General features: G+C 38.8%; 1 protein-coding gene across 8 annotated transcripts in view; it reads left to right on the top strand.

Moving 5' to 3' along the window:
• The window catches only part of ATG2B (autophagy related 2B), an 80,731-nt gene that overhangs the window by 15,049 nt on the left and 48,776 nt on the right, over positions 1 to 16,906 (top strand). For 7 of the 8 annotated variants that reach the window (XM_045060485.1, XM_019833610.3, XM_019833609.3 and 4 more), the window contains exons 3-14: positions 1,886 to 2,038; positions 2,726 to 2,828; positions 4,338 to 4,500; positions 5,836 to 6,015; positions 9,046 to 9,142; positions 9,390 to 9,575; positions 10,589 to 10,743; positions 10,837 to 10,942; positions 12,084 to 12,345; positions 13,573 to 13,723; positions 14,555 to 14,647; positions 14,785 to 14,973. In XM_045060485.1, coding sequence (XP_044916420.1) covers positions 1,886 to 2,038; positions 2,726 to 2,828; positions 4,338 to 4,500; positions 5,836 to 6,015; positions 9,046 to 9,142; positions 9,390 to 9,575; positions 10,589 to 10,743; positions 10,837 to 10,942; positions 12,084 to 12,345; positions 13,573 to 13,723; positions 14,555 to 14,647; positions 14,785 to 14,973 — 1,838 coding nt within the window. The remainder of the gene's footprint in view (positions 1 to 1,885; positions 2,039 to 2,725; positions 2,829 to 4,337; positions 4,501 to 5,835; positions 6,016 to 9,045; positions 9,143 to 9,389; positions 9,576 to 10,588; positions 10,744 to 10,836; positions 10,943 to 12,083; positions 12,346 to 13,572; positions 13,724 to 14,554; positions 14,648 to 14,784; positions 14,974 to 16,906) is intronic. The other variant, XM_019833608.3, reaches the window with a different exon arrangement.

Genomic DNA, 16,906 nt, shown 5'->3' with positions numbered 1-16,906 from the left:
GGTTATGTTTCTTGGGAGTGTTATCCTTACTGAGCTTTTGCTGGGGAATGTTCATTGTATTCTTAGGAGTTGTATGCTCAAGTATTTAGGAGTGAGTGTTAGGATGCCTGAGGTTTACCTTCAGATAGTTCAGCAAAAGGATGAGAGTTTGTGTGTATTTGTGTGCGTGTGACACAGTCATGATGAGTCTAAATGAAGGCTGTGTGGGTGTTCATGGTACCATTCTTTCACCTCTTTCTTAGGATTGAAAATTTTCAAAAGAAAACTTGGGGAGGGAAAAGCTTTAAAGTGGTAGTAAGTCATTATTTACAAGTACGTGTGTGTGGTATAGCTTTAATTACATGCGTGATGTTTTCCGACGTATCCAACGTGTATAGTGCTTCTTAGATGCCACATACTGTTCTAAATTCTGTACAAATATTATTTTATAATAGCTCTTTGAAATAGATATTTTTTATTATCTCCATTTTACAGAACAGGGAATTGAAGCAGAGGTAGATTCCAGACTTGTCCAAGGTCACGGCTAGTTAAGTGGGAAGATGGGATCTGAACCCAGGCAACCTAGTTGTGGAGTCCCTGTTCTGAACCACCGTGTGATGTTGTAGCTTAAGATTTTCTACTTCGGAGTGTGTGTGTGGCGTATGTGTATTTTCTAAACCAATAGAGTAGTGATGTGAATCATCTTAAATTCTGAATTTAAATTCTTTCAGTGGCAAGTGATGTTTACCAAGATATACCTGGCGGATTATAAGCCCAAGTGCTGTCCGGAACACCAAAGTTTAAAGTGTACTTCCTGGAATCAGTGGCACCTGTAGTTTGAAAATTGGTAGTCTGTGCATGGAAGTCCTCCTTGATAATGGCATTTAATTAACAGTAATATTTTTTTAACCATGATGACTAGATATAGTACTTTCCCTGTGGAAAGTCAAATATTCTCCCTTACTTTAAAAATATTCCATGAAGAAGGGCTTTTAAATTCCATTTTTGGAAGGCAAGAATTCTAGTGATCTCTGTCACTTTGTTTTGGATAACATAAGAGAGTGTGGTGCAGCTCTCTGATGAGGGAAGATCTAGAAAGGATTTTTCCCAGTTCATCTATCCCTCCAAGGATGCTTTTCTATCTTGTCTCCATTTCTACTCCCCTTCCAGAGCCTCGGCCGAGTACCAGCTCTGCCAGATTTCCTGTTACATTCTGTCAGTGAGAAGAATTAACCTCTCGATTCAGCTGTGTTTTCTGTTGACACTGCATAGTTGCTTACTAATTCATCTTAACCGCAACATATTTCTTCTATTATATTGTAGGCTCTGGGAGGGCAGAATTAATATTTTTTGGATCCCTTACGGCAGGGTCAGCTAACTCTGGCCTGTAGGCCAAATTTGGTCCGTCTTGTGTTTGTAAATTGGTGTAGGAACACTACCATACTCATTCATTTATTCTCTCTGCTGCTTTTGCACCAGACTGAGAGAGTTGAGTCATCACGGTAGAGACCCAAGGACCCACAGAACCTGAAATCTGTGCCGTCTGACCCTTGCCAAAGAAGTTTGCTGACCTCTATTCTATAGACTTTTAAACAGTGCCATGCATGCGTTAAATACTTGTTGAACGAATTCGCGAATTAACATTTGGCAGATGTGTATCATTTAATGAGAACACAGGTCTCTGGACATGTGTTCTGTGATCTTTTATTTTTTCTTCCCAGTTATTATAAGGTGGTGGTTGAATCTCTTGCAAGAGTGATTTCTAGAGTATTCTATGCCTAGGGAACATCATGATGCTAAATATCTCTTAGAGGATTAAGAATTCACTTATTTCAAATGTGGCATTTTACGAAATGGCTTTGTTGGAACTATGAGAAGTTTTAGAATTCATCTATATTTTCTGCAGCAACTGGTTCTGAGCCTATGTATTGGTCAAGTTTCATGACCAGCAGTATGCAGTTGGCAAAAGAATGTCTTAGCCAGAAATTAACGGATGAACAAGGAGAAGGATCCCAGCCTTTTGAAGGACTTGAAAAGTTTGCTGAAACCATTGAAACAGGTTTGGCATTATTGAATATTTTCAAAAATTTTAGATTTTTGTTTTGTTTTTAGTATATTAGTACCTTTTATTTAGTAAGTCTCACATAAGGTAAATCCGTTGGAGTGATTTTTTTTTTTAATTTTTTTTTTTTTTAACGTTTATTTATTTTTGAGACAGAGACAGAGCATGAATGGGGGAGGGACAGAGAGAGGGAGACACAGAATTGGAAGCAGGCTCCAGGCTCTGAGCCATCAGCCCAGAGCCTGATGCGGGGCTCGAACTCACGGACCGCGAGATTGTGACCTGAGCTGAAGTCGGACACTTAACCAACTGAGCCAACCAGGCGCCCCTGGAGTGATTTGTTTTTAAACAGAATTACTGTTCTCACTTCAAAACTTTAGAATTGAGGTTATTTTAAATATTGTATCTGATTTAATTTCATGCCTTTGTGTCCTAGTTTCTCCTGTTTATTTTATTGTGCTTGTGTAAGGGATTTTAATTCAACGGAGAGTGTTAGCTGTACCCAAGTGTCTGTTGAGATGTGACATAGTAGGTGCTCAGTAAGACAAAATATTTATTACCAAACTTAAGGTTTGGGGATCTTTAAGGAAAGAAATACAACTTTTTTATTTTGTATTCCTTTCATTAGAAGTTTTTATTGAGTATACGTATGGTCTCATGTTGACGGTGACCTGTTTACTCTAGTGCTAAGAAGAGTAAAAGTCACTTTTATAGACACTGTCTTGAGAATCGAACACGTGCCAGAAAATTCCAAAACTGGAACTGCACTTGAAATTCGAATAGAAAGGTAAGACTTCTTATCTCTGAGAATAAATGACCCTATTCTTTTCTTTTATAAATGGTAAGATCTAAGTCTCGCATTAGATTTTGTGATGCTTTTAGAGATTAGAGGTGATGCTGTTAATACATGGTATGATTTCACAGTAAAGCACTGCTCTCCAAGATATGTTCTGATCCCATTATTGAAAACTTAAAATGCCATTTGGGGTATAATTTGTATATAATACTGAATTCAAAGCAAATGGTTCTCTTTTTAGTTAGTATCAAATAAAAATCATGAATAGTTGAGCGCAGCTGAATTTAAGGCACTCCTGTTGGAGTTTTTTCATGTGAGCGATGTGTTGTCTGGGCATGTCTCATTAGTATGAGGGGCTTTTTTGCTTTCCTTTGCTCGGTCTAAGTGCTGCTTTGCATGAAAAAGCTGCTGCTGTTTTCTTTGAGGATTCTGTTAGAGTATCTTAAAGTCAATATGTGTGATAGTGATTTCCTTAAAAATATAGAAACCAGCACTTAGTTTTGTGTTTTTGCCCGCTTGGAACCTTCTAAACAGCTCTGAAACAGAGATTGATTCATGTACACACTTTTGAGTGTTGATTTGAGGTTGTCACTGTTCACGTGTGTTTTAATGTGCTTCGAATGCCTGCAGAAACACACGGGATGAAATATGTACACCGAGCACCAAAGACACTTAGTGCTCAGTATACGGCCCTGTCGTATACAGATCTGCTGGGGGTTTTTGCCAGATTTTGAGCAGATACGGTTTTTGTCTTTCACAAAACATCATACGTATTAGTGAAACGGTTATTATTTTTTTTAATATTCATTTATTTTTGAGAGACAGCGAGCTTGAGCAGGGGAAAGGCAGAGAGAGAGGCACAGAGAGAATCCCAAGCAGGCTCCGCGCTGTCAGTGTAGAGCCTGACGTGGGACTCGATCTTGCCAACTTGAGTCCATGACCTGAGCCGTTAATCAGGAGTTGGACGCTTAACCCACCGAGCCACCCAGGTGTCCCGTGAAAGTTCTTGTCAACAGAATTTTGAAATTAGGTTGCATTTCCCTGAAATGGTACATTAAAAAGCTACTGAAATCTCACGCACGTAGAACTACTTTCTGTATTTTGTTTAAACTGAACTCCTGGAATAAACAGTCGGAAGAGTTCAAGAAATGCCATTCATGTCAGACACGTGCCTTGGAGCCAAGATAGGTTTGTGAGGGAGCACAGGGATTGTTTTCCTGGAGGCGCACTTTAGGCAGTTATTAATCCCGTCTCCCCCCTGCCCACCCCCCCGCCAGCTTAGGACCCCCTAAAATTACCCTTCCTGTGGCTGAGGTCTCTTGGTGAAAACGTTTTCCCGTAGTAAAGCACCGTAATGCTGACCACGTTACCTTTTCTCATTTTCTCAGTTGTGCTAACACTTGAACAATCCTTTAAGTGAAAAGGCTGTGTGTGTTTCTTAGGCTTGCAAGTAGGTTTTCTCCGGAGTGTTGTGCAAATGCTCTTGTTTTGAACGCGCAGGACCGTGTACTGTGACGAAGCTGCTGACGAGTCCGCAGGAATGAACGTGCATCAGCCTACAGCGTTTGCGCACAAGCTGCTGCAGCTCTCCGGAGTGGCCCTCTTCTGGGATGAGTTTTCTGCGTCAGCAAAATCCTCCCCAGTGTGTTCAACTGCACCAGTGGTAAGAAAAACCAAACAAAAAACCAAACGCTAAATCCTAGATTTGTAAAAGGTTTAAATGGGGGCTATTAGGTTTTGCTGGGGTATACAGATCCATCTGATCTGGAAGTTAACACAAATATTCAGTGATGCCTACCTTTTGGGGTTTTTAAAATACTCCTATTTACGATTGATGCCTTTCCTACCTGTGAGGTGTATAACATAGGATACTGTGTTTTGGGGGAAAGTGGTATGATGACCGTGAATACCATTTTATGATAAAATCCCAAGCAGTGTTCACATTACCTTACATAATGAATAGTGCTGAAAACTTACAGCTTAAAAGGGTTTTATAATTAAGAACTTTTTATTAATCCTTTCTGAGAGTAGAGAGTCCTTTCATAAATCAGTCCTTCCATAATTCATCTTTTGCATTATTTCAGATTTTCATAATTACAGAATGTCTATTTTTTCTTATTGCTATAATTTGAATAGATACTGTGCTCTTTTTCCATAAAGTCCTTTTCCATGATTTGCCTTTATTACTACTGTTTCATGCTAGCTATTAGATACTGGTTTATTCATGGTCACGTAATAAGTTTTTCATGTCAAATATTTTACTCTTATGCTGACATTTGTATTTTGCATTTCAGTTTATTTACACTAAGGTATTTTAAAGAATTACTTTATTCTTTAATTTTATTTTTTGTTTTTTAAAACTTAACATCCAAATTAGTTAGCATCTAGTGAAACGATGATTTCAGGAGTAGATTCCTTAGTGCCCCTTCCCCATTTAGCCCATTGCCCCTCCCACAACCCCTCCAGAAACCCTGTTTGTTCTCCATATTTATGAGTCTCTTATGCTTTGTCCCCCTCCCTGTTTTTATATTGTTTTTGTTTCCCTTCCCTTATGTTCATCTCTTTTGTCTCTGAAAGTCTTCATATTAGTGAAGTCGTATGATTTTTGTTTTTCTCTAATTTCACTTAGCATAATACCCTCTAGTTCCATCCACGTAGTTGCAAATGGCAAGATTTCATTCTTTTTGATGGCCGAGTAATACTCCATTGTATATATATATACCACATCTTCTTTATCCATGCATCCATCCATAGGTGGACATTTGGGCTCTTTCCAGACTTTGGCTATTGTCAATAGGGCTGCTATAAACATGGGGGTGCATGTGTCCCTTCGAAGCAGCACAGCTGTATGCCTTGGATAAATGCCTAGTAGTGCAATTGCTGGTTCGTTAGGGTAGTTTTAGTTTTAGTTTTTTGAGGAACCTCCATACTGTTTTCCAGAGTGGCTGCACCAGCTTGCATTCCCAAGAATTATTTTATTCTTATTGCCTCATTGTAGGAAACTGAGCCAAAGCTGTCACCTAGCTGGAATCCCAAAATTGTCTATGAGCCACACCCACAACTAACTAGAAATTTACCAGAGATGGCACCCTCTGACCCAGTGCAGATTGGAGGGCTGATCGGTAGGTTGGAGTTGAGTCTCACGTTGAAACAGAATGAAGTACTTCCTGGAGCTAAGGTAAGTGTTTTGTTTTGTTTTGTTTTACTATAGAAAATAAAACAAAGTACAAGCATTCTTTAATCTGTGCAGTGGTCTCACCGATTGGTCACTGGATTGTCCTGTAACTAGGGTGCCCACTGTCCTGGAGTCAGCGTTCTTACTCTCCGCTGGGGCCTCTGTCCTCCCGTCTTAAGGCTCACGTGAGGACTGCCTTTGCCCTTCTGCTGCTGCTTGGGTTGAGCACTGTCTCCTACACTCACTTTCCTGCACTCGAGCGGTTCAGAAACATTCGTTAGTTCAGAAACTAGCAATTTATTAAGGAATCTGTTATCACAAAAGTAAGTTTAGGAGAAGAGATTTGGAAAGCAAGAAGTTGACTGTAGAAGGTGCTTAATTGTATGCATGTAAAAATGCCCACCTTTGTGCGTTTTGAACAGAATGACTGTTTTTATGTTGTGGAATATTTATGAAAAGAGATTGATTTCCACCCCCCCCCCCCCCATGGTAACTCATGCTCATGGCTTTTGTAGAGCTTGTAAAGACAACACCTGTTTTGTAGGGAGCAGTATTGGGCGGTCTGCTGGGGAATCAGGAAGCTTGTGTTTGTGTAGCTGGTTAAAAACGTATTTGTGGCGTGTTATTTTCAAACTTTGAAAGCTAATTTGCTATATAATCTGTGTAAAATGTAATTTAAATTAAGATGTCAGGATTTAGTCATTTTACTCTCTGTGCTAACTAGCTGTAGGTGTTTGAGTGCTGTGTGCCAGGCCCTGTGCAACTTCTCGGGGAGATGCAAAGAAGAATGGAATACTGTCTTCGCCTTAATACAGCATATAATGAGAGCTATAGAGATTGCTGGGGGGAGGGGCATGGGAGAGGGAGCAACTGAGTGCACGTGAATGCACGTAGGATTTTCAGAGGATTGAAGGATCTCCAGCAACCCGTCCTTGGGTTGGCACTCCTGGCTAGAGGTGGAGGCAGGGGAAGGGGATAATCAGAACCTCAGCCTTCCTATTTCTGAGGACTCCCTCTCCTTCGTTTAGTGCTCTGTCCTACCCTAGGTGCTAGGACCTCCTTTCTCCAGTTCTTAAAAGCCTCTTCATAAAATAACACGAGAAAGCTGTAGGTGTGTTTAAACCCTCGGGGAATCCCCCGATGTGCTAAAATCCTTGGGAAACTAACACACTCCTGCCTCTGGGAGGGGTGGGGGGTGCATTTACTCTTTCTCTAAGAAGGGAGAACCATAGTAACTTTTATAGTTCTGTTTTGATTAAATATAGTTTTCAGCATTTATATACTTGATCTTTGAGCAGACCCAGACTTTTGCACACTATGTGTTGATTTGCATAAGTGCCTTTTCGATGTTGCTTTTGGACATCTGTGTATTAGGTGACAAATAACACCTGGAATCACTGCATGAGGGTATGATTGCCAGCCAGTGTGTGATATTTGGGGATCTTACTCTCCTCGCCTATATGGTAATTGTTTTTGCGGTAGTAACTTGATTTTTGAGTACATATTGTTCTTATTTAATGAAAATGAAGACTAAATGGAGAAATAAAAGTTCTAGATGTTAGCATTGAGAAATGTAAATCTCATGAACAATACAGTGTAGACAAAGATGGCATCGGTTAGGGGTGCTCAAAGTGCCCGATCTTTAGTCCCTCTGATGTTCATTAGACCCACGTCTTTCAACTGTGAGTTCAAAATGTTATGAAAGATATTTTATGTTATTTTATTATTTATTTATTTATTTTAGTTCTCTGAGACTGGTATCCACCCCAAATAGTGTGTAAGCCTTATGGTTCACATACTCAGTTTTAGCATGTACTTTCAGGAATGTGCTATCTAAGAACATAGAGGACTTGTATGTATTGAATTTATAGAGATTTCATTTCAGTTACCGTGTCATATTGAGTTTGAAATTATTTGACTTTATTTTTTAATTTTTGTTAAAGTTTGTTTATTCGGAGAGAGAAAAAGCATGAGTGGGGGAGGGGCAGAGAGCGAGAATCCCATGCTGGTTGGGGCATAGTGCCCCAGCACTTAAAAAAGCAAAAACAAAAAGTGATAGTGATGATTGTTATTATTGGAGAATGTTGTTATATTCTCAGATCATGGACATTTCTCAGAGTTACTATATAATACAATATTTTTTGTTTTTAGAATCAGAGGAAATTTGTTTTTTCCCCTGGGGAAGGTGCCATTTTCCAAATATAAATGTATTTTATTAATTGAATTCCTTTTAAATTGCAAAATGGCATAAAGATAATGGGAGTGTTAGCATTAGGACTAAGAGGAAGTGAATGAAAAGTAAGGCGGCCATAGCATATTCAACTTTTTAGAATGTGGTGTAGAGAGTGGAGTAATTGTTTTTGTCAGAATATACTCCAGGGGAATCAAGACGGGACTGGGTGGGCTCTTATTTCTAGGAGGAAAATTGGACAAAGACTTGGAAAAGAGCAAGGCAGTTCACCTGATCACCCAACTCCATTGGCATCTCTGCTGTGGCTTATGCTTTCCTACCTAGCGGGGAGTGGGCTTTGTGGAATACGGGGCATCTGGAGAGGCACGCTGCTGATAGGGAAGTGTCCCCAAGTGCTGTGCTAGCAAGTGGGCAAACTTGGGAAAGCCAACTTTATTTGCTATTGGTGTGACTCCAGCTTTGAGGATTATGACTCGAGTCTTGAAGTCCTGCTGGGAAGGAAAACTGTACTACTAACCTGATATTCTTTCTTAGTGGCTGTGTCTTAAGGCCTCAAATACCTCAAATACTCTATAGTAAGCTTACAGAGACAAAAAGTGTGACATTGGACTTGCCAACATGGAGTTTCTCGGGAGGATTTCCCCTCTTAGAACAACAGTTTGATGACCTATGAGTCTTTTTATTTAGATTGTGTGAATTCGTGGATGGAATCTTAGGTAAAAGAATTTAAGACTGACTAATCTGTATTGATCTCCGTGCATTAAAGTATACTGGGATTTGTGGTGATGAGGTTTTAAGAGTGTTTATCCTGAGTGGTTTTGTTTTTGTTTTTTGTTTTGAAGTTGGATATTGATGGACAGATAGACTCTATTCACCTATTCCTGTCACCGAGGCAGGTGCACTTGCTTTTGGATATGTTAGCAGCTATTGCCGGACCAGGCAAGTATGGCAACGGGTTACTCTGTTATTATTTTTAACTTTGAAATTTTTTAGTTAAGATCAAAGATTCTATGATTTCTAGCTAGCTGCTTAAAACTACTGCATAGGTCTCTGATTAATATTAAATAGTGGTAGTTCTGAATTGACTGGCATGAAGTTGCTGTTAGTATTGAACAAGTGGGTTTTGGGAGAGAGATGATTAACTCCAGATTTAATTACTGTTTTGCTTTCCTTTCTATACTTCCAGAAAATTCTAGCAAAATAGGATTAGGTAATAAAGATAGAAAAAACCGACCTATGCAGCAGGAAGACGAATATCGAATTCAGATGGAATTAAACCGGTATTATTTGAGAAAAGATTCCCTCTCCGTGGGTGTATCTTCAGAGCAAAGCTTTTATGAGACAGAATCTGCTCGGACACCTTCTAGCCGTGGTAAGCAACTAAAACCGTTGACACTAGATTCCTACAGTGTCATCAAAGAGCAGAGTAAACAATTTGGCTGTTGTGAAATGGAGTTTAGTAATGAAAGAACAAAAGAGCTGTGCTATAAGAAGGTTTCAGTTAGTAAGTTGATCTAACCATGTCATTAATTACAGTGATGCACTGGCACATGGACCTTTTTTTTGATTGTGTAATCTTGTTTCATAAGTCATGATTTATTCTGTTTTTTTTTATTCTAAGGATAGTCAATTCACAAAAATGCATACACAAAAGATAAATTGGGGATAATTATTCATTTTGTCAAATTCTTACATACTTGTATAATGATTTATGGCAGATTCCTTTAGGAACCTTTCTCTACTCTTCTATCAATTATATGTAAATATAGTCTTTATCAAGTAAACCTGGCATTTACAGCTGTTTTACAATGTTTATTTAAGCACTAATACCTTAAATAATAAGAATCACTTTAAATACAGAAGAACTAAATAAATTAAAAACTAAGAAATTAAAGTGTATTCAAACAATTTTGGCCATAACAAACTTCATTCGCCTCAGGGTGAAACAACCTCCAGAAAGAAGAAAGTGAAAGGTAAATAGAATTCTAAATGATATATTCAGGTTTGTTTTTAAAGAAAAAGCTGTATCCATATGAAACCAGATATCGCACGATCTTCGTACTATTTTAAAGTTGGGTTTTAACTCCTAAACTGTCACATGACACCTAAAAATATACCATGTAGTACATGTCATATATTTGGAAAAAAAACAAAAAACCACAAACAAGTTCCCCAGTAGGATAGCATAACTGTGACTTGTATTTGGTCGAGTTTTTATTATGCCATTTATATCTTGGATCCAAATAAAGTACCCTACTGAAAGTAATGTAAACTTTAGGGCATCACCGTATTGCAGATAATCTGAAGGAAGAATATGACATTAATACATGTTAACTTACTATAAAGACATGAATTACACAATTGACAAGGTTTAATTCTCTCTAGAAGAAGAAGTTTTCTTCTCCATGGCCGATATGGACATGTCCCATAGTCTCTCTTCTCTTCCACCCCTTGGAGACCCTCCCAATGTGGACCTTGAGTTGTCGTTAACTAGTACATATACAAATACTCCAGCAGGATCTCCATTAAGTGCTACCGTGGTAAAGTATTATTTAATTGTTACTCTCGGCTTGAAAAGTGGCTTCTAAAATTCTACGCTTTATTCATGTGATTAAAAAAAAATTCTTTTACAGCTTCAGCCAACGTGGGGAGATTTCCTTGATCATCATAAAGAACAGCCAGTAAGAGGGTCAGCATTGCCATCCAACCTGGCACCCCCACCAGCTTTACAGAAAACTTGTACGTAGCATAAGACATTTGTTGATAGTGCCACTAGAATTTTAAAAAATTTAAAAATTAAACACATTGTTTCTTTCTTGAAAATGCCATTCTGCCGCTGCTTTTCTTTCCCTTCAGAAGATTTTCTTTTGATCTAGGCCATTTAACCAAATTTAGAAAGAAAATGTGAACTTGTAGTCTTTGTGTATTTAAATATTTTTATTAAAAAATGCGTGTAAGTTTCATATTATTATCGCAGCTTAGGCGTCTCACCCACCATCTGACGCTTTTCTTGAAAGAGAACCTCAGGTTTGAAATAGACACGAGGCTTACAGGAAAATTTGAGCAACTTGTGGTTGATCTGTGACTTTTCCAATCCAGTTTTATCACCGCAAAAGTTTTGTTTCCGTGTGTGTGTGTGTGTGTGTGTGTGTGTTTTTTTAAAGATTTATTTATTTACTTAGAGAGAGAGAGCACGAGCAAGGGTGGGACAGAGAGAGAGAGGAGAAGAGAGAATCCCAAGCAGGCTCCACTGAGCCTGATGCCAGGCTCAGTCTCACAACCGTGAGATCATAACCTGAGCCAGGATCAAGAGCCAGCTGCTTAACGGACTGAGACACCCAGACTCCCCATTGTTGTTGTTGTTTTTTTTAAGTTTTATTTATTTAATCTCTGCACAGCGTGAGGCTTGAACTCATAAACCTGAGATTGAGTCCCGTGCTCTACCGACTGAGCCAGCCAGGCATCTCCATATGTGTATCAAGGATCCAGGATATAAAATGCAGAGAGTTAACAGTTTATCTTGTTTAACATCAAATATCATTCAAACTGTCGTGTGATCACCTGTTTTTTAAAACTAACACAAGTAGGGGAGCCTGGGTGGCTGAGTCGGTTAAGCGTCCGACTTCGGCTCAGGTCATGATCTCATGGTTTGTGAGTTCGAGCCCCGCATTCGGGCTCTGTGCTGACAGTTCAGAGACTGGAACCTGCTTTGGATTCTGTGTCTCCTACTGTCTCTGCCCCTCCCCCACTCTCTGTCTCTCAAAAAATAAATAAACATTGAAAAAAATTTTAAACTAACACGAATAAATGTTTTATAATTTTGATACAGTGGATTATTTTTAAGTATTTTATGTATCTCATTTTAACCCATGTGTTCCAGCTCTCCCGTCTAGATCTGTTTCAGTGGATGAATCCAGGCCTGAACTTATTTTTAGACTAGCTGTGGGAACCTTCTCCATCTCTGTGCTTCACATCGATCCTTTGTCTCCACCTGAAACGTCACTGAACCTTAATCCATTGACACCTTTGGCGATAGCTTTTTTTACTTGCATAGAAAAGATTGACCCAGCAAGATTTTCAGCAGATGATTTGAAGTCTTTCCGAGCAGCATTTGCCGAAGCTTGCAAACACGATCACCTTAGGTAAATTCTCTCGTATTTATTAATGCTCCTTGGAAAAGAACCGGATGATGTGGGCTTTTGTGTCTACCTATCACCATTTGTTTTTCTAATTCCCATTTTACTTGGAAACGAGGGAACGAGTGAGGTTTCTTTCAGTGCTGCAGACATGCTTACCATAGAATCTCTCGTTCAGGTTAGATGCCACGTGAAACAATTCACATAGAAGATGGAGATAATCTGGAGTTTTCTCTGCTCTTGACAAGTTTTTTCGACCACATTTGCCAGTTAAAATAGTGACACCATTATAATCCTAAAAATAGTTCCTGCTGTCAGTGGCTCAGCAGAGATGGCAGTGGTGGTAGGAGTGGAGTGAGTTCGTGAGAAGGGATGTGCCCCAGTCCTCTGCCGTGGGGAGGGGGACAGCACCAAGGCTAATCTTGAGCCTGGATCCTGCACTTTCAACTTCTGCTTTAAAAAATTAAAGCCGTCCAAATAGCCAATGATCTTTTCAGTTGATTGAGTTGAGTCCTACTAGGTGAGGAGATAATTAAATTTGTAAGTATGATATTCTTAATATGTAAATATTGTTTAACAAAGTGATCTTTCATATTGTAAATGATAGTTTAGGCACATACATTAATATTTTTAGAAAACAGTTTGGCCTTTTATTTTAACTTTAAGTATTAACAGTTACTACACAGAGTCGTTTTTATACATAGCAAAAGAAACTCTATGGTAAGGACCATAGTATTTATAATAAAATTGTAAAAACCTCTCCCCACCCCCATTTTTGACAGGGTTTCAAATACATGCCAGTAGGAAATCTAAGAAAAGCAGCAACAACTGGAAACGAGCTTACACTTGAGATCCACTGACTGAAGTTTTAAAAATATTGCATGAGGCTTTTAGACAATTTTAAGAACCTATTACGTATATTTTACAGATATGAAAGTTTTTGTCCACTGCAGTGTAACTTTTAAAATGTCAAAGAACAAAGGTCAGTGTTGGGAAATAAATATATCCTGGATAATTTCTTATTGACGGAACTGCTTTCTTATGTCAGGGGATGGGAGATTTGAAGCAGTCTTGCTGGTTAATACCCTTAGGAATATTAGTTATCACTAACAACTTGAACCTGTCAGAATAGGTGGATAATTGTGCTTTAACAACCCTTGTGGACTCTTCTTTAACACGTTGGTTAATCTAGAAGTACATGAATACTCTTAAATGCTTCCTTTGTTATAATAGATTTATAGGTGCTGGCATCAAAGTGTCCTATGAACAAAGACAAAGATCAGCTTCCCGATATTTTAGTACGGATATGTCCATTGGGCAAATGGAACTTTTGGAGTGCCTGTTTCCAACTGATTTTCATTCTGTTCCTCCTCACTACACAGAGGTAAATGCTAGATACTTTTTCTTTAGATTCTTCCTTTTTTTTTTTCCTTAAAGTTTGAGAGAGAGGGTGAGAGAGCACGAGCAGGGGAGGGGCGGAGAGAGAGGAGGGAGAGCATCTGAAGCAGGCTCCATGCGGACAACGCATAGGGCTCAGTCTCCCAAACTGTGAGATCGTAACCTGAGCTGAAACCAAGAGTAGGATGCTTAATCGACTGAGCCACCCAGGTGTCCCTGTTGAACATTTTAATGTACGGCAGTCAAGGTCATTGTAAGAGTCTGTTAGACCTTTTAATTTAGAGTTGACTTGTTTTAAAGTGGCAGACAGATTATGAGACTGATGATTTCATTTCACTAACTTTCCAAGCACCATTAATTTCAGAAGATTTCTGCCATTCAACAAATACTGAATGCCTGCAGTGTGCTAAGAAGCACTGTTTAATACCAGCAAAATGTCTTTTGTTCATTTATTAGTAGTCTGATTTTTTTTTCTAATCCTAAAACCTGTTCTAGAGAAACTTTTCAAAGTTATTCATGATAACATTTATTGTTGTTACTTTGTACGTTATTTTATTTTCAGAGTACTTTCTTGGGCATTAATTTACTTGAATCCTCAGGTACATTTTGCAGATGAGATCCTAAGTATCCCAGGAGTGAACTAACTTGTCTAGGATTCACGCTGCTTGTAAGAGCCCAAAATGAAATGTAAACTCCTCTTTCTTGACTTCAAAAAGCTTAAGCTTTTCCCAGTATTATATTAGCACCTCTGTTACTTCATGAAATTAATGATAGTTTAATATCTTACATTTAATTTATCTTTGTCTTTCTTTGTAAGCTTTTAATGTTTCATTCCAAAGAGCGGACTGATTCCCATCTCCCTGTGTGTCTTCAGCTTCATTATAAGCATTCTGAGAATAAAGGACCCCAGGTAAGAGGCCTTTTTATGTGATTACCACCTGTAAATTTTCATTTGATATGTATTTTGTCACAGTCATAAGGTTTTCACTTCATTTTGTGGTATTAGTGGTTATATTAATGTTTTCCTTTTTTTTTTTTTTTTTTAAGGGTAATCAAGCAAGACTTAGTTCTGTTCCTCAGAAGGCAGAATTACAAATTAAGTTAAGTCCAGTGTTCTGCGAGCTGGATATCAGTATTGTGGACAGATTAAATTCCTTGCTTCAACCACAAAAACTTACTACAGTGGAAATGATGGCATCTCACATGTATACGTCCTACAATAAACCTATTAGTCTGGTAAGTATTCAGAACATTGCAAATACTAATCGTAAGTATAGCTAGCTAATGGGCTTATTGGGATCATTTCTGGGCTTAAGTATTCTTAATAGCTTAAATAGCACCTATTATTAAAACAGCATCATTCATAATAATGAAAAATGAAGACTTGAATGCCTAAGTGGTAGACTAGCTGAATACGCTTTGCTAACATATGGAGTCAAATACTTTCGTGGCCATTTTGAATGATGGTTATAAAGACGGGCCACATGAAGAAAGCTTATGAAGGAGTATTAAAAGTGGAACGTGTTACTCCGCATAAACTTTTGTGACCACTGTGCAAATAAACTTGAGGTATAGAAAAAGAATGGATAGAACTGAACCAGTTGGTAGCATTGATTATGTTAGAGTGTGGCATTAGATTCCCTTTCCTTTTCTGTGTTTGCCCAAATTTTATAAATTTCAGTTACAATATCTGTGCAAAACTCATTCACGCATTTAGCAAACTACTTGGTCTACCTGTAAAATGTAGCCCATATGATGAAAGATACACTTGTGAAGGTGGGAATTTAATTTATAGTATTGGGTTATTGGGCATCCCATTAGGTCACCTTTACTTAGATCTGTCTGGTGCTTGGTGTCTTTTCTAAGCAAGTAACTCAGATTTGCAAGAAATCGGTTAGGAATTTTGGGGCTGGAATTCGGGTGCTATAAGGACCGGGAACAGATATAGACAACTTTGGTTTAAAAAGAAAAGGGAAAAGCTATTTTTCTACTTACTTGTTTCTCCCTCAGTTAGTGGTGGGCATTCACATTAAATCAGCGTTCTTTAATTTTTGTTGTCATCAATTGCTAATTATTTGAAGTTCTGTGGGGCTAGTGTGCGTGTTTACTGTTGGCCGTAGATGTACCAAGATGATGGCTTAATCTCTCGGGTTATTTTTGCTGAGAATAGGGGTTAGTATTACAAAGTCCAATAGGGGAGAGAAAGGATAGGTGTGTTAAAAATCCAAGTCTAGGGGCTCCTGGGTGGCTCAGGCGGTTGAGCGTCCGACTTCGGCTCAGGTCACGATCTCACGGTTCGTGAGTTCGAGCCCTGCATCGGGCTCTGGGCTGATGGCTCAGAGCCTGGAGCCTGCTTCCGATTGTGTCTCCCTCTCTCTCTGCCCCTCCCCCATTCATGCTCTCTCTCTCTCTCTCTCTCTGTGTGTCTCAAAAATAAATAAACATTAAGAAAAAAATTAAAAAAAAAATCCAAGCCTAGGGTAAGAAGGGGACTTTCTAATCTGGGAGGTTAGACTAGAAGTAGGGGGGAGTGTTCTCACCTGCAGTGTAGTCTGGACTAAAGCTTTTTTTTTTTTTTTTTTTCTTTATTTTTGAGAGACAGCGAGACAGAAATGCAAGTGGGGGAGGAACAGAGAGAGAGGGAGACACAGAATCCAAAGTGGGATCCAGGCTCTGGGCTCTCAGCACAGAGCCGGATGTGGGACTTGAACTAAAAAACCACAGGGTCATGACCTGAGCCGAAGTTGGATGCTCAACTGACTGAGCCACCCAGGCACCCCTGGACTAAAGCTTTATAAGCTTCAATGCATTTTAGAAAAAAAACAAAAAAAAAAAAACCAAAAAAACCAGACTTTTATCTGAAGGGCATGTTCTTTGATACTTTTGTTGTAACTTGATTTTGAGTAAAGGGTGCATACATGTCTTGGTTTCTAAGAGCCATTTGATGGGCTTATACACTTGGGTTGGATGGGAGCTCACAGTGAGTCATCTGGTGAATATTTAGAACTTACACTGTGCCAGGCTCTGGGCTTCGGCCTGGAAATACAGAATTGAGTCAGGGATGGATGGGCCTTTGCATTTGGCTCAATGTATCTAATTTCACATTGAGCCTTTGAAGTAGCATAGTGGTAGACAGATTCTTCATATTGGAAGTTAAGTTGATTTTTAA

Source organism: Felis catus, chromosome B3, assembly GCF_018350175.1.
Source record: "Felis catus isolate Fca126 chromosome B3, F.catus_Fca126_mat1.0, whole genome shotgun sequence".
Taxonomy (NCBI): domain Eukaryota; kingdom Metazoa; phylum Chordata; class Mammalia; order Carnivora; family Felidae; genus Felis; species Felis catus.
Note: the sequence above shows the minus strand (reverse complement) of the source record. Positions and strands in the feature narration are given on the sequence as shown.